At 42.2% G+C, this 21,604-nt stretch overlaps 2 protein-coding genes across 7 annotated transcripts in view; one reads left to right on the top strand and one right to left on the bottom strand.

The window, feature by feature from the left end:
* The window catches only part of LOC119161259 (phytanoyl-CoA dioxygenase domain-containing protein 1), a 19,207-nt gene extending 14,873 nt beyond the window's left edge, over nt 1-4,334 (bottom strand). The window contains exon 1 of one of the 3 annotated variants that reach the window (XM_037413640.2): nt 4,186-4,334. Coding sequence is in view for 2 of the 3 variants with exons in the window: in XM_037413638.2 (XP_037269535.2) it covers nt 3,925-3,969 (45 nt within the window). In the remaining variant the exon portion in view is untranslated. Of the gene's footprint in view, nt 1-3,151; nt 3,881-3,924; nt 4,064-4,185 lie in introns of those variants that run through there. The other 2 variants (XM_037413638.2, XM_037413639.2) reach the window with 2 other exon arrangements.
* On the top strand, nt 3,936-21,604 carry Coq4 (Coenzyme Q4). Of its 4 annotated transcripts, none has more exons than XM_075879637.1 (7): nt 3,936-4,069; nt 4,807-4,920; nt 4,994-5,090; nt 5,151-5,253; nt 6,768-6,991; nt 11,557-11,732; nt 21,427-21,604. In XM_075879637.1, the coding sequence occupies exons 1-7, from the start codon at nt 4,066-4,068 to the stop codon at nt 21,444-21,446; spliced, it is 738 nt and encodes a 245-aa protein (XP_075735752.1). In that variant the 5' UTR covers nt 3,936-4,065; the 3' UTR covers nt 21,447-21,604. The 4 variants fall into 4 exon arrangements, with proteins under 4 accessions (XP_075735752.1, XP_075735753.1, XP_075735754.1 ...); XM_075879638.1 differs by lacking the exon at nt 21,427-21,604 and adding an exon at nt 10,364-10,454 and having other exon boundaries at nt 11,557-11,694; XM_075879639.1 differs by lacking the exons at nt 11,557-11,732; nt 21,427-21,604 and adding exons at nt 10,364-10,454; nt 11,015-11,264.

Below are 21,604 nucleotides of genomic sequence, written 5' to 3'. Positions count from 1 at the left end.
TGATTTTACGGATGGACACTAATGAGACCACTTACACAATGTGTGGCAAATGCTTTAACATTTTAGCACTAAGAGATGTCCCATTCTTTGAACAATTCATTGCAATGACTACAACTGTACTGTTGCAAATGCTCTATGCAATTAAAAAAATAATAATAATCTCAGTATATGTAGCTTCTTGGAGCACTGCCCTCAAACACTTTTATGAAACTTTTTAATGGGCCAATTTATCACAATAGCGAAAGCACTTTAAGTGCTTCATAGATAAGTAAATGATTCAGTCAGTTACCCTTAATGGCCAGCGGTTATCTGTAGGCAGAATAACCGCTGGTCATAAAGGGTAACTGACTAGATTCTCAAAGAAGGCAAATGCGTGAAGGGGAGGCAGACAGTTAGGTGGGCCAATGAGACTAAAAAGTTTGCTGGTATAACGTGGTAGCAGAAAGCACAAGACTGGGTTGATTGGCGGATCATGGGAGAGGCCTTTGCCCTGCAGTGGGCGTAGTTAGGCTGATGATGGATAAGTAATTGTGAAACCACAGTTCTCTGTTGCTCTTAACAACCAAACCATTTTCCACATCAGCTTCCTTTGTACAACATAACAAACATAGATAAGTACTATAATATATTGTTTGAATGGAACAAAGCAAATTTAAAATGCTTGTCGACAATCCAGTATATAACAATTATAACCCTGTAACAAATAATGAACATAATTTATGCATTTATTTTCATGTTGGACATTTCTATGTTATAATAAAGTCTTACTATTCCTGTTTTCTAAATTTTGAAAGTCTACAATATAGTCGGTATGCACCCCACATTGGAAGGTGCTTCTTGTAGCACTCTGCTCACCAGTTACACTGATTACAACAAATGTGGCTCTACATAAAATTATGCACATCACTTTCGAGATTGGTAACTATACTGGTAACTATAGTTTACCCGACTGGTATAGTATATTCTAGAACCCTTTGTTTGCAGACTAAGCATAATGTTTGTTAATTTATTTTTAATGAGGAATTACATTCCCAGGTTTTACATTCCATTGTACCATGCTTCGATTATGAGGACACTGCAGGAGACTCCAGATTAATTTTAACCACCAGCATTTCACCCTGGCTATTTATGTTACTTTGTTCAGCACTGGTATGTGAGAATTTATGTGAAACTGAAATTTAACACTCATCATTCTTAGTCTCGTGTTGTGAATTATTTTATCTCATTTTCATTCTTTATTTAGCAATTTTGTGAATTTTTTTCTCTTGAAGCTGTATGGCAGCACCACACTGTCAAGTTTTGTAACTGTAGGGGCCAAATGTTTTCAAATGGAATATTCTGCCTCCAGCCTCCTTGGAAATGAACTTCACACTCCTGTTTGGTGATGAAAGACGTGTGATGGCTGACCTGCATGCATGGGCCATATGTTTGAGACCCATGATTCAAAATGTGTCATAAGCAGATAAGCAGCAACACAACATTCTGGCCAAGAAAGAAAGCTTTTCTCATAAAATGTACAAAATATATCCAAATATTTGTGCACCCATTTAGGTTTAAAAAATAATTCAATAACAGCTAATTGTTTATATAGTATATATTTTATGGATAACATTTGAAGTTTTTTTGCACATCTTTTTTAAAAGAAAAAAAGAAAAAACAAGCTTGTACCAAGAAATTCTGGAGTATGCTTTCCTTGTGAGAGAAACATGTTTTACTGATGTGTTTAATTTACAATCTTGCACAATCGAATCTCCAGCTTGTGTACTATGCACTTTTCTCAACATTTTCTGAAGACATTGAATTGTAATTTTGCTCACTTGAACATACCGGGGATACTTTATAGAGGTTCCCAAGAAAATGGGACAGCCTACTTAGCACAGAACATATACACAGATATGCATGCCCACTAAGTATACAACTTATGCCACTCTATCTGTAGGCATTTTAAGTACTTCTGAAGCTACAGATAATATACAATGTCCACTCCTGGAAATATGTGCTTTAAACATAGTAAATCAGTATTACAGGAATCTAATTAAATTAAAAAGCTTTAAGGAGAAAATCATTTAACATCTACAGTATAAAAAAAACTACACAGGAAATCATGTGGTTGTCGAGAAGAGTTAAACTAAAAGCAATTTGCACGCAGACAAACAGAAACAAGCCTTCGAAGGAATCCATAGGTTTCTTAAAAAATGAGTTTCTTGGAAAACTGAAAAAAAAAAAAAAGTCTGCCCTGCTTGTAAGGCTGAACTCAGGGTACAGCCTTTCAGGAATAGTTAGTCTACCAATTGAGCTAAACAGCGGGCTAGTAAACCACTGAGTGAGTTCACATATTATTTTGATAAAATATCCGTAAACATTGAGTATTGCTGGAGCCAATGTTAGAGTGTTGTCTTCCTCAAGGCAGCAACTACCTACCTTGATGCGTGTATGCATAAGCCTCATACGCTCTCCCCCAATCAAAACAGAAGAGAAGGAGAGGGCAAGCGCAAAAACGGGGATGGAAAAGTAAGAAGGGCTAGCGTGCCAAATAGGGCGAATAAAAGAAATGAGAATCAATCAGCAAAAAATAAACTAAAATAAAAAACAAGTACATGGCTGAGGAGCATATAAAACCTGTGTGCAGATGTCCAGCACCCATACATGAAGGGAGCTCTCTATTGTGCTGTTGTTTCATGTCTTCTGTAATCCTATGTCATTTCTTTGTACTAAACATTAACATCATGAATACATTAAGTGCACTGCCTGGCAAAATCATACGCATGCTTATTGTACACTTGTACATGCCTTGGCAGCTCGAAAAGAAAAAAAAAAAGTGGATTTGCGTGATATAATGCTTTTCATTCTCGAACTGAAATAACAGAAGCCTATCGGGCCAGATTCATCATAAGAGCTGCACAAATGTAAAACGAAAAGCACTGTTAAAGCAAGTTCTTGCTTTTCATATAAACAGCAGTCCTACTTTGAGCACTGACAAAAATGGTGGGCAAGTACATACTGAAGTTATAGTTCTGTATGTTGGCAGAGTTGGCCTTTAAGTGTATTGCTTTGTTCAGAATTCTAACCATTAAACAAGAAATGCAGTCCATGTCATAGAGGACACACACACACACACTCCTCTGATGTTCCAGCTTGTCAAACAACACACCTCCATGCACAGATTGAGGCGATGATTTGTGGGTTCTTGCCAGTGAAACCCTAGAGTGGCCAAAATTTTTTTTCCCTTTCAAATAAAGCTTTTGACCTTCTCTTCCATCCTTCGTAGGCTTCTGCAAGTTCCAGTCGCCCACTTCTTTTCTCCTTGAAGTTTGTGAGCACATGCTAATAACAGGCTTGTTAGTACACATCCTGAGTCTGCGCGATTATCATCATCATCAATCAATATTGTGTCAGCTCTACGAGATGCCCTTACTCCCTTTTAACTGCGCATGTAGCATATCATCGATCGGGTATGCAGCGAAAATTGTCAAATTACCACGCAAGAGTCGTTTCAGTACATCCCGTCCTGGTAGCTCATGTGTTAGTAATATGTCGTAGCCAGGCGCTGTTTCGATCACCAGTGGCACGAGGAAACGATCGAGCGCATAAGACGCTTATAATTTGTTTCAAAAAAATATTTGTCCCTTTAATAGCCTTACGCTGGGGTCTAAATCTCTGGAAATGCAGAAAGGCCATACACAAAACGATCATTCAACAAAATTGAAACGCGCGCGCATCGGTGGTCTTTTTGGGCATGGTAAATCAATAATGATTCAAGACATTGCTCTGTGGACATCTGCTTCAACCACATGGGCATGAAATGTAACACCTTAAAACTACGCATTTAACAAAGTAGTTAAGTAACACAGCAAATCTCTGAGTTCACGCATCCACAGACCACAGCGCATGCTCACTGAGCTTCACTCTGTAAATATGTACTACCTGTTCGATGCATGGCGCAAAGCTCGAGCCTTCTGCGTCGTTCATGATTCGCACTTTTCAACTCAACACCGCGTATCAAGCGCGGCCGAAAAGCTGCGCTTGAGCGTGGGTAGTGAGAGATTCTGCTGCAGCCTTATCGTAATGGGTAACGCGACACATCTTATCGGTCACTTCAGTGGCCTTCCAGCTACAATTTGAGGAATCGTGCAGGCCGTCGGCTACACTTTCGCTTTCACTCAATTCTTTGCCAACTTCACGAACCTTGTTTTTAGCATCTCTAAAACGCTGATGTGTCCATCAAAATGCCAAGTTTATCGTCGCTGTGTTGCGTTCGTTAAACATTATGTTTTACAGTAGACATCGCAACGCATGTAAATAAAAAGAAAGTTCGGTTAAACAGGATCATGCTCGTGGCATCCTCCGTGCTTGTTACACCCTGCACGCACTAGTTTACCACGGGAGTAGGGCTCTCACCACGGTCGCAAACTTTTAGCGGCATCAACATCACCGTGTTTTGGTTTTGTGGCGCAGCGGGTAGTGAGGTGTTTCTTGGCCTGCAGATGTTAAACGTTTGTGCAGTCATTTTTATGCTGTAAACGTATATACACAATCGCGGCTTTAGTGCTTTAGCAAAGCATAACTATGAAACGTGTCGCTTGTAGCTTGCCGCGTTTACTTGAAGGGAGACGTGCGTGCAAATCTTTTTTGTTGACAAGTCGTTCGCTCACACACGCCAAGGGCGCCGAGGTGCAAGACCATGGTAAATCGTCCAACGATAGTCTGGCAGCACGCTGCGTTGCAATGTGCTGCTTTCATTTCATTTGAAGCTCAAAATAAGTGTTCTGTAGTCAGGTTAACTGGCGATATTTATCTTTTGTGCAGACTCACGCGAACAAGGTCCCTTGTATCCTGGCCACATACCAACAACTTTCGCCCAGAAAGCTCTCATATCAGTCGGTTCAGCGCTTGCCGCTATAACAGACCCGTTCAGGGATGGTAAGAGATAATGTTTTGTAACTTACCGAAGATTATGTGCACAATTTATAGCAGTGCTTGCCGGTCGTTGCAGACATGGTGGCTGTGTTTGGAGAAGTAACTGGAGCGTACGCTTTTCGAGACTTGCACAGAATTATGTCTGATGACGAGGAAGGGCGACAGATATTAAGGTGGAGTAATGTTTTTAGGTTAAATAAGGTAAGCAGTGCATTAATTGTTGATTCTCGCAGAGACCGGCCGAGAATCAACACTCGTACGGTGAACTTGGACTACCTCAGCAGCCTACCTGATTACACTTTTGGCTACACTTACTATCGGTTCCTACATGACAACGTAGGTACTAATTCTCTTCCAATTCGTAGTACTTTCAGAAAGAAATGACACCTTTGGAAATTAGTCCCATTGGCGTGGACTGCTGGTGCAAGTTGGGAACCAGTATGTGTAGGATGTAGAGCCAGTACATGCAGATAATGTGTATATATTTTAGTTTCACTACGCCTTCAATGAAAATATAACGGATTGAATGCGCCGGAGGTAGCCATAGAGTCAAAGATTAAAACAAACAATGTCTTAGTTTGAGCATAACATTACAGTTGGCTGCGTTGTTATAGGCATGTAGCAAGCACTGCATGCACCAGAGAATCTTTACACTGGTTAGAAGAAAACACTATGAAGCATCACCGACCAGTGCTTCCTGATCCACTAACCACTGGGAAGGTGCCTTACCACTGGTACGCTTGACCAAATACGAATTTCATCCAGTGTTGTTATGGGCCAAACGTAGACAAACAATGCTACATTTGTCAGTGTTTGTTGAAAAATGAGGCATTGGCTGGTTTGTCCTATTCAGATGCAAACGAATATAATTGTGCACCACTTCTCCCCTTGCGTTTGCACTAGAACCCTTTTCTCTGACTTCATTGAAAGCAGGTTTTTTTTTCCTATTTATGTCCTTTCACACTTCTTTCCAAATGCAATGGCAGCCATGTGGTTTTAATTCATATTATAGAGATCATTCCTGGTGGTAAAGTGCTCCCAAATGAGGTCTACAGAATCAGAACATTACATTTTATCTTGTTGTGACTCTATATGACTTGTACAAGGCACAGAAAGAAAGTAGCTAATTGCATCTACTTTCTGTGTGATTAAAAATCCAGCAAGTAAAATGAGTTGACCTGGCTATTGCATTTTCTGGGCAAAAAAACTGTCAGTAGGGCTAATGGAAAGCTGAAAGGGCCGTCACTATCCAGCCATAACTATGATGTTTTGGATAAGTCTGCCAAAATCAGACATGCACAACACCAAGGCTGCTCGTGGCATTTGTTGTGGTTGTTCTGCTTTCAGCTCCTGTCAAATTCAAGTTTCAAAGCTGAGTTGCCTGAATAGCCTCTTCCAATAATGTAACCTTTCCTAAGTAATTGATTTCTGAAAAAGTAATTGAATGGTGTGTGTTATTGCATAAAAAGCAACTGATTAACAAAGCTGCCACATATTGTAATTGACCACAAGGATATGCTATTGCATGCAGTTCATTACATACAAGTCGAAACCGTATCAACATCACCTTTGGCCCAATATGGGTCTCGATGAGGCCTTCTCTGTTTAAACAGGATGTTTGGCCACACTTGGCATTTAAAACAATGTAAGGCAAAATTTATTGTTTATTAACAGTGTTGGTGGTATGGCTTTATAATTGTGGCATGGTGCTCAAGAATTTATGATAAGCAGTGTCTAGTGGCTCATGGATGTGCATGTGATTGCCTTTTGTTTTGCATTGTCTATAACACACTTGACCATTATTCTTGCTTGTTAGTTTTCCTTCTCCATGGAATTTTCTTCCTGTGCAGAATGTGACGCCTGACTCGAGACTTCCTGTACAGTTTGTTGACGATGCTGAGTTGGCTTACGTGGCTCAGAGGTATCGTGAGGTACACGATCTGATCCACACACTCCTCGAAATGCCAATCCACATGCTGGGTGAAGTGACTGTCAAGTGGGTTGAAGCTATTCACACTAAGCTGCCCATGTGCTCAACTGGTGGACTTTTTGGAGCAATGCGCCTGAAGCCAAAGTAATGTTTTGTTTTCTCCTCATTTCTACTGTTTCCATTTTTCAGGCTCTCTCATTTACATGCATTTATATGTTGTTGGCTGGAATAGTACAGTAGTTATTTCCCTGTCATACATCATACACACCACTGGTCCTTCAGCTAACTCTCATGTTGTTGTGTGCTGTCGTTGTCTCGTGGCGTAACGCTCCACTGTAGCATCTTCAGCACGAGCTCTTGCCAAGGAGAAGTCTTCTTCCTCTTGTTTTTGAGTGCCTTGAGGATGATTACTTAATGATGATCAAGAGTGCCTTAATGATGAAAGACTAGTGTGCCTAGCATAACGAAGGCAAAATCACGCATTAACAAACAGAAGCAAGCACGAAATAGAGAGGAAGAAATAAATAGAAAAAAAAGAATGAAAGAAAGAAAAAAAAAACGAGAGAGGAGAGGAGAAAGAAAATAAGAAAGAAAGTCTGCCCAGCTTCGCACTTCTTTTAGGCTTGGTACCCCTAGTGCAAAGCTGCCTTAATTTTTTCAGTTTCTGTAATCAGCCTATTTCTTTATTTTTTTATTATACATTTCAGTAAACTTCAGTTGATGGTGTGGTAAGATCTTGTGCGATTGCAGCCATCTGTCGTAGGTTCGGAAAAGCTACCGATTTGATGCCATGTTTGAGGCTTGTGTCTGAATCGTATTGCTGTAGCGGCTAAAACTTCTTGTATATACTTTGATAGGAGGCAATCACTGTTGAAAGACGTGAAACATGTGTGTGAGGCCTTGTATACGTTACCAGCATTTCCTGTTTATTACGGTGATTGTTATTATATGTAAAGAACTGCCTCAATATCAGAAAGTACAAGCTCATCAGAGAGTCACATTTAAGCATGTCGTCTTGAGACTGGAGCTTTGTGCTACGCTATAAATTTTTTGTCTATTTTCAGTGTAGCGAATAAAGTGTTGTTAGCTCTCTGCATATCGTGCGTGTTGTGTCAGATGGTTGGGAGGAGGCTTTATCGTGACACGGCTGTGCATAGCGATAATGGTAAGAAAGTGCAGTTGACCCATTTTTAAAGTGTATTTTGTAAGGAACAGCCTGTGTCTATCCGGTGCATGTAATTTTGAATAAAACTTTGTACTTTATTTTTAGAACAAAATGTACGCTGTTGCATGCTGTCACATAATCATCCAATTATGTTATGTATAACATTAATACATGGTTAGAAATTTTTAAAAAATCCTTATCTCGAGATCACGCACTTGGCAAGTGAACATGAAAAGTGTTACGTGATCTAAGAAATAGCTGCCAATTAGCAGGCATTTGATTAAATATCATTATGGCATGCGCTCGTAAATGCGCAGTGAGCCTAAAGTATTTGTGTCCACATTGTTGCTTTCGGGGCCAACTCGCACCTTACGATTCCAACCTGTTGCAGTAGAGCAGTTTCGGGTCACCAACTCGATGCTTGCGAAATTACTTCAGCGCATAATCAATGGTAGGAGCAACGACGATTAAATGCAAGACATTTGCCAGAACACCATTTTCTTTCAGTTTTATATGAAAACTGTCACATACTTGAAGCATCTTTTTACATTTCATAGCGCACATGGGTAGATACAGGATTTCTCTGAAGTTGGATCAGCATTTTGAAGAACCTGATATGTGCTCTTCTTGGGGTATAAACTTTTAGAAAACTATATATGGGGGGGGGGGGGGGGGCTGTCAGGGCATCTTGGCTACTCCTCTAAAATGCTTTAAAAATATGCATGGTGAAGCAATACACTTGCAAAGCATCCCACCAAACCCTATCTTATTAAACTCCACAGTCAAAAACAAACTACAAACAAGGCGTTCCAGCACAACAGGTCCCTTTGGTGAAAATCTCTTTGAGAATTTATGGCATTCACGAGCTACTTGTCTAACTTGTAATTGTCATCGCAATTTAATAAACAAAGTAGTACTTTCAACAGCAGCTCAAGTAAGCCTGAGTAGCTGTTGCTGCTTTAAAGCTCTTACAAGAGGCCGGTTTGTCTGTGCCTGCAACCTCATGGTGCAAAAACCGTCTCGTTCTGGCATGGCACGAAACAGTGTTTTCTGATGAGTGCCTATACTAGCACATATGGCATCTGTTAAGAACAGTGAACATAAACACGGCATCAGTCAGAACCAGTAAACGAAGCAACAGAATGATCTGCTGCGAGGAAATCTATTGACACAGTGGTTCATTTTGTACAAATCTTTTTTCGGCATCCCAATTTCCTCTCTCAAAAACGTTGCTCACGAAAATATGTCAGCGTTGCTGTTCATATCGGCCACCACACATTGATACATACCCTTTGTGTTGGCACATGCGGAAGGCACTTAGCCTTCAACATGGCGGAAATACGCTCAGCGGCCACTTGATGGTAGATTTCGCATAAGGTCTATACCTCTGCCTGTCTGCCTTTTTTTTTTTTTACATTGCTTCTGCCACATATATGCAAAAAACATTTCCGAAAGCAGGAGTTTCTGGTTTGTGCAGATTTTTCATTGCTCTCTTATGTTCTTTTAATTTAGACATGGTATTTATGTGTCTGCCACTTTGAGGTGTTGTTCCAAAACTTGTTTTATGAGGCAGAGTATTTCTTTATGAGGCAGAGACTTCTCTTGCTATTATCTGAACCTGTGTAAAATATTCCACACTTTTTTTTTATGCCGGTCTAAATAAGAGCTTGTTCTAGCTGTTGCTACAGTCCTCTGTTTCTCGCAAACATAAAGCTCAGCAAAGGATATGTGGAGTTTTGCATGCATGCTTGTCTACACATCTCGTTTCACTTGTGCTCAAGGGCTCTTGTCGCATTGAAGTGGAAATAAGGCAGGCACTGTGTAGCACTGATAAGTATTGTAGAGAAGCTCATTCTTAGTGCTTTATTTGCATTCCATCTGAGCAAGTATTTTCTTTTCCTTTTTTTTCTAATTGTTAATCTATTTTTGATAGCTTTAGTCTATAGTTTTCAATGTTGAAATTAAAAACATAAAAACTGGCCCGACGTTTCAGGATCGATGTGGTTCCTTCCTCAGGGGTGAGTGTCTGGCCGGCTCTGAATCTAGCGACTTTTTTTATTGGTATCCCCCTCTCCACCGTCATTCTTCCCGCCGTTCTTGTTGCTGCATTGTTTTTCCACTGGTTCTGTAAACTGTGTACATATACACTTGTTATGGTGCCAGCTGAGCAATCAATATTTCTAGGTGTTAAAGGGCTCATAAACCACCTCCGATATTTTTTCAAACATTTCAAGTAAACACGCGCATCGTGTGTGAAATGCCATCGCGATCAATGATTCTACACGTGGCAGCGCTACGAGCCGCCAGCGTGCCTCAAATTTCTAAAAACCATTCCTCCTCCTTATTTCCAGGCCTTTCGGGACTCTGCATGACGCGCCGTGCCATATCTCTGACGCGCCGAGCCAAATATCCTGATTGGTCAAGCAAGAGCTACAACTTTCGGTCAGTCTGCAGGCAGCTGTCCACGCTGCTTGTTGTTGTTCGTCGTGTTGCCCACTTGCGTGAACCCGCTCACGAGTCATCTATTGCGGCCGGTGTGTCTGCGTATGGGTCCATCGCGTTGCCGATCTTTTGAAGGCATGCGCCCAACAAAGGGTCCGTACCGGCATGATAACGGTAGTCACAGTTCGCCAACAAGCACGCAGCTGCAACGCAACTGACGGACTCGATGGCTGGAGTCACGGGAACCTGAAGTAGACTGTGTTTCAAGCAGTGCATCAGCGATGACATTTGCCACGTGAGATTGAGAGGGGCACTCGGCCAAAGGGCAAACCGGCGTGGGATAGGATACCAGCGGAGGGAAGCGCAGGAGAGGGCGAAAGGTGTGGTCGTCACGATTTCGATAATCAAACGCGTCTAACTCCGGTGTTACTGCACCATTTCACGAAATTCTCACGGCTTCGTGCTCGTCATACACTCGTACACAATTTCCCCACCACAACCGAATTTCGTCCTCTGGGTGGTTTACGGGCCTTTTAATGTTTCCGTGTTGATGTTTCCAGGAAACGTTAACTGCTCAACTGGGACTCTGCTGTGTGTATATGTACACAGTCTGCAGAACCAATGGAAAAGCTATGCAGCAACAAGAATGGCAGGAAAAATGATGGAGGAGAGAGGGACACCAATAAGAAAAGTCGCCAGCTTCAGAGCCAGCCTGACACTCACCCCTGAGAAAGGGACCGAATCGGTCCTGAAACATCGGGCTAGTTTTTAGTTTTAAATTGTAACATTAAAAACTGTAGACTAAAAGTGGCTGAAGGGTTTGTTTTATTCGTATAATTTCACCCAGCCCGACAGATCTTCATCAAACATATTTACCTTCTAGGTAATGTTTCATATTTTATTAAACAAAGGTGTGCAACATAACATGCAGTAATACTGAGTGTTCGACTGTGGTCATTACATTGCAAATATGCTATGCTGTGTGGCAAGTTGTATTTTGGCATAAGAGTTCATGTTATCACATTGCCAACAGTGAGTTAGCACTTCTTTAATGATAGAAGCTGATCTAAATAAACAATAAAATGTATTTTTACCTTTTTAGGCAACGTCGAGATTATGTTAATGTTCATCTGCCCTGGGCCCTGCGTGTGGGATTCAATGCCAAGAACCTAATGTGTGTTTATTATGAGAAGCACTGGGAAGAGCCACTTTTCGAGTTGCAGAGAAAATTGCAGATTGAGCCCTTTCCTCAGGAAACTCTTCATCGGGTGGTTGAAGGTGATGTAGCACAAGTCAAACGAAATCTCGGAAGATGCTCTTGAAGTGGTTCACTGTAATCCAGTTACAAGTGCAATAATAATAAAGCAAGTGTATTTTGTTAGTTCTTGACGTTAACAAAATGAATATTCTTTCGGAAAGTTTGTTTTATGAAGTTTTTGACACACATAAGAGCTACGAAGAAGACTTCTATCATAAATAGGGAAACAAACCAAAGAAACAGAACTAAAAATTGTTTCTGCTGTGCAGTGACCCTGTGAAGTATGGTATAAGCATTGTAATCAGCACCACGTTTAAAATTTTCAGGAGCAAAATTGCAAATGAAGCTGCCGTGCTTGTGCAGTATACTAGGTGCCAAAAGCTGCACTTTTATGTTTCTAAGTTAATATTAAGTCAAAGATACTGTTAAGTTAATGCTCCTTAAAGAGGCCCTGCAACTTTTTTTGAGCATGGTCAGAAAATGCTGGCGATCGGTGTTAGAGGCTCCTGACAGCACACACGAGCCAAATATTATAGTGCAGCATGCGGCCTGGAATTCACAATAAATTATCAGTCAGCTAAAATCGCTTTCTCTTCTTTCTACAAATCACGGAAGACGCTCAAAAATCACTCGTAGCAAGCCCATCTATCAGCCATTGGCTCCCCGCAGGGGCGTCTGCGCAAGCAGGCGTTTGGTGTGTAGCGACACCACAGACCCGAAATAACAGGGGGGTTTCGACCCCTTCCTACGCCTAGCTGTGCGTGGCTTTGCCATGTCAGGGGAAAAGGGGATCCTGGGGGTTGAGCCAATGCTGGGTGATTGGACCTGGAAGGCCCCCCAGCGGCGGCAACACACCCCTTTGGCCCTGGCTTCACATAGATGGCACCCCCAGATTGACCGGCCCGGAGGGAATCAGCAGTCGCCTTTTCCTGTCTCCTCCTCACATCTTCGTCTTTTCTCTTACTTTAAATCTTTCCTGTCCTCTACTCACTTCCATTGACTTCCCTGTTTCCTGGCGGCAAGGGTTAACCCTGTGTGGCTATCCTACCTTGGATACACCATATTTGGTTATAGTGGTAGCGTACAGCTGGCGTCAGCAGGGCCTGTACTTGCAGACCCTGCAGCGTCCCCTTGTAGGACTCTATGGTGGATGGCTGGCGCCGCTGCCAAAAATTAAACATTTACATGGCTAGTTCCTTCCCCCCGCTCCCTGACCACCCTCAGAAAAGAGGGCGCACCGATGAAGTCCCAGTTTTTTGGTCACCAGAGAGTATTTTTTCCCCGATTCCATGTTATCCACGCTGACACACCCGGCAAACCAGTGCGAACACTTTCACCTTTTCTAGTTTTAAAGTCTTTGAGGGAAATCTTTGGCCCAGGATATAAAGCATCGAGAATGGCAAGTGGTGACCTCCTGTTGGAGCTCCGCAACCAGAAAAAATATGAAAGACTGCCTAATCTTGTGAAATTCGGCGATACCGAATTAATAGTAACTCCACACCGAACCATGAACACCACCCGTGTTGTTTCAGATGATGACCTGTTAGGGCTGACGGAGGCTGAACTCTCCTGGAGGGTTTCAGCGAACAGATTGTCATCAACGTGAAACAAATTAGGATGAGGCGTGATGGCAAAGAAGTCCAGACTAAGCACCTGATACTTACTTTCAATTCAAATGTACTGCCCGACTCCGTTGAGGCTGGTAACATCAAGCTTCGAGTGAGGCCATATATACCAAACCCTCTCCGATGTTTCAAATGCCAGCGGTTTAACCATAGTTCACAGAACTTCCGAGGCCGCCTAACTTGCGCGAAATGCAGTGCTGAAGAACACACATCTGATGCCTGTGAAAACTCTCTTCACTGTGCAAACTGTAATGGGGAGCATGCCGCATACTCACGGTCATGCCCATGCAGGAAAAAAAAAAAAAAAATTGTCACAATTAAAGTAAAACAAAACATTTCATTTAGGGAGGCACGAAGGCAGGTGTAATACCTACCAGAAACCAGCTGTGCCGAAGTGGCGTGTCAGGGGGCTGCGCCACGACGGCCCCCGGCGGCTGTCTGGCACACGCGTAGTGAGCCAGCGGTGACACCATTCGCCCCCTCGGCAGTGGCAGCCAGTGCTGCTCCGCCATCCAAGAAAGACCCATCAACCTCCGGGCTGGGGGCCGCGAAGGTCTCGTCCTTTGAGGCAAGGCCCTCAAAACAAACGCTGCGCTCGCAAAAGCGCGTGTCCAGCGCTTCGCAAGAGGCAGTAGACACAACACGGAGCGTGAGGGTGCAGCCAGCGCCTAAGGTTCGGGGCGACTCCGTCGACCAATCCAAAAAAGAAAAACTCGTGTCACTGCCCCTGGAAAGGGTCCGTGAGCTAAATTTTCATCATTGAGCACACAGCACAAAACACATCTAAAATGGACACACAGATCTTGCAGTGGAATGTGAGAGGACTTCTCCATAACCTCGATGGTATTAGAGAACTTCTTAATAAACATACTCCAAAGGTGCTGTGTATTCAAGAAACACATCTCAAGTCCACACAAACAAACTTTCTAAAGCAATATGCCATCTTCCGCAAAGACCGTGACGACACTGCCGCTTCGGCGGGTGGTGTCGCTATAATAGTTTATAAAGATGTTGCCTGTAAGCAATTGAACCTCTGAACTTCTCTTGAGGCAGTTGCTGTCTGCGCAGTGCTGGTCGGGAAGCTACTAACAATTACCTCTATTTACATTCCTCCGTGCTATCAACTTTCGAAGACACAATTTCAAAGCTTCATTGATGAACTTTCTCCGCCATATATAGTAGTTGGTGATATAAATGCACATAATCTCCTATGGGGCGACTCCCGTTTAGATGGGCGAAGAGGCCTGATAGAACACTTTCTGTTTTCGTCAGGTGCATGTCTACTGAACAAAAAAGAACTAACATATTATAGCACTACACACAACACATACTCTTCTATAGACCTGAGTATTGTCTCGAGTACACTTATTCCATATCTGGAGTGGTCTGTTCTCAAGAACCCCTTCGGGAGTGACCACTTTCCAATTATGTTGAAGCTAACAAAGAAGATACATGCATGCCTGACTTTCCTCGATGGAACACCAATTCAGCCAACTGGGAACTGTTCCGAGAAATTACATTTTTAGACGGAGATGACATTGCTGATTTTAATATAGACAATGCTGTAGCATACTTAACAGGTTTTATTATTGACGCTTCCGTGAAGTGTATTAAGCAAACTAACAAAATGACTAATAAGCGTCGCATTCCATGGTGGAACGACGATTGTCGGAAAGCGCACAATATTCAAAATAAAGCTTGGAGATTACTCCGAAATTACCCAACGGCTGAAAACCTCGCCAATTTCAAAAACAGGTTAAGTCCCAAGCCAGAAGAATGCATCGTCTAGCAAAGAAAGAAAGTTGGAATAGGTACATCTCCGGTATAGATGCTTACACTGACGAAACAAAGGTTTGGAATAGGGTAAACAAGTTAGTGGGTCAGGAGTCACACCTCCTACCCTTGCTAAGTAGCCGAGGAGAGAGCGTGGAGGAGCAGGCGGACTGCCTAGGCGAATACTTTGAATATGTCTCAAGTGCATCACACTATACAGAAACATTCTTAAGATTCAAAGAACGCGAAGAGCGGCAACCCCTTAAATGTAAACGTCCATCCAGTGAGACTTACAACTGCCCATTTACATTAGCTGAACTTAAGGCATCTCTTGCGTACTGCAACACTTCTGCGCCAGGTGGCGATCGCAAAATGTACGAAATGATCAAGTACCTTCACCCCGAAGCACTAAAAACACGCCTAACCCTCTTCAATACCATGTGGGAAGCTGGGTATATTCCATTGTCATGGAAAGAAGCGATAGTCATCCCGGTACTTAAACAAGGCAAAGACCCGTCCTTGGCCGTTAGCTACAGGCCAATAGGGTTAACAAGCTACAGGCCAATAGGGTTAACAAGCTGTCTATGCAAACTATATGAGAAAATGTTAAACCGGCGCTTAATCCACTTTCTAGAAAGTAACAGTATACTAGACCCCCTTCAGTGTGGTTTCAGAGAGGGGAGGTCGGCAATAGACCACCTTGTTCGCATAGAGACATACATCAGAGATGTATTTATTCATAGGCAGTTTGTACTTTCGGTAGTCCTAGACTTAGAGAAAGCATACGATACCACATGGCGATTCGGGATTCTATGCGATCTTGCCGCCATGGGCATCCATGGGAACATGTTAAACACAATTGAAAGCTATCTGTCTAATCGAACTTTTCGCGTAAAAGTGGGAAATGCTCTCTCTAGATCATTTACCCAAGAGACTGGTGTTCTGCAAGGGGGCGTGCTTAGTTGCACACTCTTCCTTGTAAAAATGAACTCCCTGCAGTCAGCAATTCCAAGCGTGATGTTTTATTCCCTGTATGTTGATGATGTGCAGATAAGTTTCAAATCATGCAATCTGTCTATCTGCGAACGACAAGTGCAGCTTGGAATGAATAAATTCGCTAAATGGGCAGATGAGAATGCTTCTAAAATAAACACCCAGAAAAGTACTTGTGTACTCTTCTCCAATAAGCGAGGGGTAATGCCACTACCAAATGTTGCGATCAAGGGAGACCAACTCTCTGTGAGCAGCGAGCATAAATTCCTGGGAACCACTTTAGATTTTAAGCTCGCGTTTCTTCCCTATATTAAATATGTAAAAATGAAATGTCGAAAAGCGATGAACCTCCTAAAGTTCCTATCATGTACAACATGGGGGTAGTGATTGGAAGTGTCTCTTGAAGTTGTACAAAAGCCTTGTCTGGTCGCGCCTTGATTATGCCTCTATAATTTATCATTCCGCAACGCCAAGTGCTTTAAAAATCCTAGACCCCGTTCACCATCTGGGTATTCGACTTGCGACCGGTGCTTTCAGGATAAGTCCGATTTAGAGTCTCTATGTAGAGTCGAATCAGTGGTCACTTCACCTGCAGCGATCCTATAGCAGTTTCACATATTTTATAAAGGTACACGCAAAAATCAAGCATCCTTCTTATTCAACTATAAACGATATGATCGCTGCCACCCTATTTTATAATCGACCCGCTGCAAGAAAGCCGTTCTCTTTGCGTGTAAGAAACTTAAGTGAGGAAATGGGTGTTCCACTGCTAGAACTTTGTCCTATGCCCACAGCGAAACTTTTACCGCCGTTGCAGTGGCAGCTTATACATTGTGACACCTCATTTGTCGAGATCACTAAACACGCACCAGAAGCACATATTAAAATGCATTTCCGACAACTTCAGTCCAACTACTCATGCGTAGAGTTTTATACCGATGCTTCTAAGTCGCATGCAGGGGTGGCTTATGCAGCCCTCGGACCATCCTTCTCGGAATCCGGTGTACTGCACCCGGAAACAAGTATCTTTACGGCTGAGGGTTATGCACTATTGTCGGCTGTGAAGCATATACGGAAATCAGACATACAAAAATCAATTATATTTACAGACTCGTTAAGCATTGTAAATGCATTAAGATCACTTTTAAGTTGAGAAATCCAGTAATAATTAAGCTGTATTCCGTTCTGTGTACTGCGTATATGTCCAACCAACATGTTACTATTTGCTGGGTACCTGGCCATAGAAGCATTGAGGGCAATGTGTTAGCTGACCAAATGGCCACGTCAATTATATTGCGCGCTATTAATCCTACCGCTACTGTCCCTGCAACAGATCTAAAACTCTTCCTACACAAGAAACTGCAAAGCCACTGGCAATGCTTGTGGGACACAGAAATAAATAATAAGCTTCACTTGATTAAGCCGCGGTTGGGTTACTGGCCCTCCGCTACAAGAACATGGCAAACTGATGTTCTACTATTCTGTCGCCTCAGAACAGGACACACATATGGTACCCATAGCTTTCTTCTGACTTGCAATGAACCTCCTACTTGTGGTAGATGTGGCAAGAGGCTAACCGTCCTCCACGTCCTCCTGGAGTGTTCGGAAGCTGAAAGATAGAGAAAGATACATTATCATCTTCCTCTACATCCTACTATGTTTCTCGGCGAAGAGCCGCTTTTTGACGCAAAATCAGTCCTTGGCTTTCTAAAGGAATGTTTTTAGCCCAACAAGTTCATAGCGCATGCTCTGTCTAGAAAATGCCGCTGTGATAGCAGCTTTCAATGAGCCCAGGCCTCCATGCTCTTGTTTTATGGGCTCTGCCGAGGCACTGGTGCTCCACGCCAAGTTTTTATTTCATATACATATCATTCTTAAAGCATTTTATGTCTCCTTAGCACACATCATTTGTCATTTTGTCATTGCCATAATTTTACTATATGTATATTTTACGCACCTACAGCGACTGTTTTTAGGCCCATTTACAGCTACGTCACATCTGTTTTATCCACACTGCATATCGCACAGTTCATTATCATCACTCTGGCGCTCTTTGGCCACATCTGGCCCTTGCGCCAATAAACTCCACTAATCATCAACCATCAGCCATTGGCTGATTTGAACATGACGCGCTCAGCCGTTACAGAGATGGCTGCGGGAAGCCGCAACTTGTTGATAGGTGCACGCACGATCGCACTTTAAAATCGGCGCATTCGAAGAAAAAAAATTGGGGGACCCTTAAGCATCGTCTTTAATAGCTGGAACACGATAGCGAAATCCGGCTAAATAATGTTCTGTTACACACACACAAGCATGCACCTACACACGCACGCACACAAACGCTCGCGCATGCAATCGCAACGTATCCATAGTAATGGTACATGTTTTCAATCTATTTAACAGCACTTTTAAATAACAACTTCACAAAAATATTGCACAGTGATATAGTCACATGGTCTTGTATTATGAAATGCACGTAGGCGTGAGACATGTATTTGTAAGTAGTCACATTCTGTGGCCCGCCTTGTGTTAGTTATGTGGCAATTGTTTGACTTGTTCTTCTGGACACCTGTAACCGCAACAAGCATCGCTTTATGGTCGGTGAAATGGCAACTGCAGTACTTCACTTCTTTAATGGTGTCGTGCGAATGAAAAGCTAAATCTATGCAAGTGTTGCAGTTTGTTGAAATGGCATTTCCTTGAAGGGGCATAAAGAGTCTCACAATGCCTTACAGATGGCAGCACATTATCTAGTCTTTGCTGTTTGCTTGATCAGTGCCTCTGGAAAGGCATAATATGTTTTCCGCTAGATGGACATAGTTGTCCATTTTTAGAGCTGTTTGAAAGTTCCTGTGTTTTTAGCAGCTATGGCTGCACTATTCCAACCTTTTTCGACACAGTTTGACGGCCTCCCAAATGCGCCTACAAATCGCCGAATGAGCTCGTTTTCGTCGTGACACCTATCGAACAAATTGCGTTAAGGAGACTCCTTGCGCTACATGGTATCTATGTAGTGTTTTTTCCCGAAGCAGCTGTAAGTAACATTGTGGATTTGTGGTAAGACACCTGCTTGCCACGCGAATGGCCCGGTTAAATTTTCGTAGGACCGAAAATTTAATTTTTTTATTTTATTTTATTCTTTCTCGATTTTTTGCTCACAGACAATTTTTCGCTCACAACCAACGATGCTGACGCCGATGGCGTAATTTCTGTGACACGAGCTTTCTAACGCTATTGCATTAAAAGAAATGCTCAAGGTCACGAGGGGCGTGTGACGTTCTTCTTTGCCCCTGCCATTCCTCTCTGTTTAGCGTCCAGGGCTTTCGTCGGGACGAGAGAAGAGAGAATGCAATCGCAGCATGCGACAGATCTTTCACTCCACTCACACTGGATCAATTCTTCAAATTTTTGCGGTGTTGAATTCGTGAGGCAATAAGCTCTTCCAGAGAATTTATTCTATGATTATTTGAAAAAGTGTTTCTGGGCCCCTTGAAGTTACCCACTGTAATGGTTAAAAAAATTTATTTTTTGAGTCTAATACAAGACAAAATGCGTCTAATACAAGACCGCATGTACAATCATGCCGTCTTGTATTAGACGCATTTATGCAATTTTATGCAATTTTAAACAAAGACTTATTTATTCAATCTGGTAGGATGTTTTTTGCGTCTTTGGTGAGGTGCCGTAGTGTTGTAGCCTGTTGGACAGTAAATAACCGTGGTGGCCAATGTAATGTTTTTCTCGTCGCCCTGGTATGGGTGATTCAAATTGTGCCAGGCATATGCAAACCTTTCAAACGGCAGTTTCAGCATAATTTCGCCCCTTATGTGTTACACTGCTGTACTGGGCAGATTATGACCAGAAATTGTTAAAATGTTTTCTCTATTGCTGATGCTTCTTGGTAACATATTTTAATTGCTCCCTCTAAGTGAACTCGCTTCTGTTTTTGCTGTCCAAATGGATATGTGGTGCCATCCACCACATCATGGCAAAGCACTGAGATGAAGCCAGCTTGTTCATTGGTAGCTTGTCGATAAGCTGAGCTTGTCCTTGGCCATTCTTCTAGAAACATTATTCTCATCTCTGGCATGCATGGTTTCATTAAAGGGGCCCTGAAACAATTTTTCAAGTGACCATGGAATGAAATCACTGGAAGAGCTTATTGCCTTATGAATTCAACGCTGCAAAAAGTTTAAGAATTCGTCTAGTAAGAGCGGAGTTATGAAGATTTGTCGTACGCTGCAATCGCATTGTCTCTTCTCTCGCCGCGATGAAAGCGCTGGAAGCTAAGCAAGGAGAAATGGCAGGGGCAAAGAAAATACGTGACCCACGCCTCGTAACCTTGAGCACTTTTTCTTTTTTTTTCTTCGAATGTTTGGCTTTATCAGTGTGATCGCACGTGCACGTGTGGATAAGTCGCAGCTTCCCGCTGCCATCTCCATAACGACCGAGCCCGCAATGTTCAAATCAGCCAATGGCCGATAGATGGGCTTGCTACAAGTGATTTTTGAGCGTCTTCTGTCATTTGTCGAGAGAAGATAAAGCAATTTTTAGCTGACTTTGATAATTTATTGTGAATTCCAGGCCGCCTGCTGCGCTATAATATTTGGCTCGCGTGTTGTGAGGAGCTTCTACTACCGATCGGCCGCGTTTTCCGACCACGCTCAAAAAGTGTTGCAGGGCGCCTTTATGCATTTTTTTTAGAATGAAATTGGCACTGTAGAATTTCTCGAATGGTACTTTAATTCTAAAAGCCATTTTAACAATGCATGTCAACTCAATATTTTCTTTTAGTGTTCGTGTGATAACTCTCAGAGTAGAAAGAGGCCACATTCTTTTTCTGTTTGTACATTTGTAAACAGCCTTCACCTTTACATAGAATTTTATTGCATAGTGTTCTCTTCATCCGTTGTCCTTTACCTGATCACACGAATTCCTTCATCATGCTCAGTTTGTGCTCATTTGTAAACTACATAGTTTAAAAGACTAGTGTATGATAGTGTGTGTTTTGAAGGGTACATAAATACATATTTAATCTTTTACAATACTTACTTTTCTCTAGTTTATGGTTAAAAAGGAAGTATTTTGTTAAATGGATGTTTTTAAGTTTGTATTTTCGAATTGTATTCTGCTCTGTGATAAATCTTTATTGTTCTCAAGTTAATACAGTAATTATTAGCCTGCAGCATGGTGGTCTAAGTTCGAAACGTAGTCATGGCCAATTGCTAAGAGCCGACTGTAACCACTGGAAGCACTTTTTGAACTTTGATAGCCCATGCCATATATTATTTCAAAAATTTCTTCTTTTTTTTTTGTTTTGCAGAGAGTAAAAAACTGTCTTGAAGAAAGTAGTGTTGGGGAAGATCTGAATGTACCATTGCATGTACACAACAGGAGCTGGCAACAAATAATCTGAATTATTCCCTCTTTTGCCTGGCATGTCTCTGTCCAGAGTGTATCTTGAAAAAAAAAAAAGTAAATAAATGTGTTGATATATGGCT

This window comes from Rhipicephalus microplus, chromosome X, assembly GCF_043290135.1.
Source record: "Rhipicephalus microplus isolate Deutch F79 chromosome X, USDA_Rmic, whole genome shotgun sequence".
NCBI lineage: Eukaryota > Metazoa > Arthropoda > Arachnida > Ixodida > Ixodidae > Rhipicephalus > Rhipicephalus microplus.
Note: the sequence above shows the minus strand (reverse complement) of the source record. Positions and strands in the feature narration are given on the sequence as shown.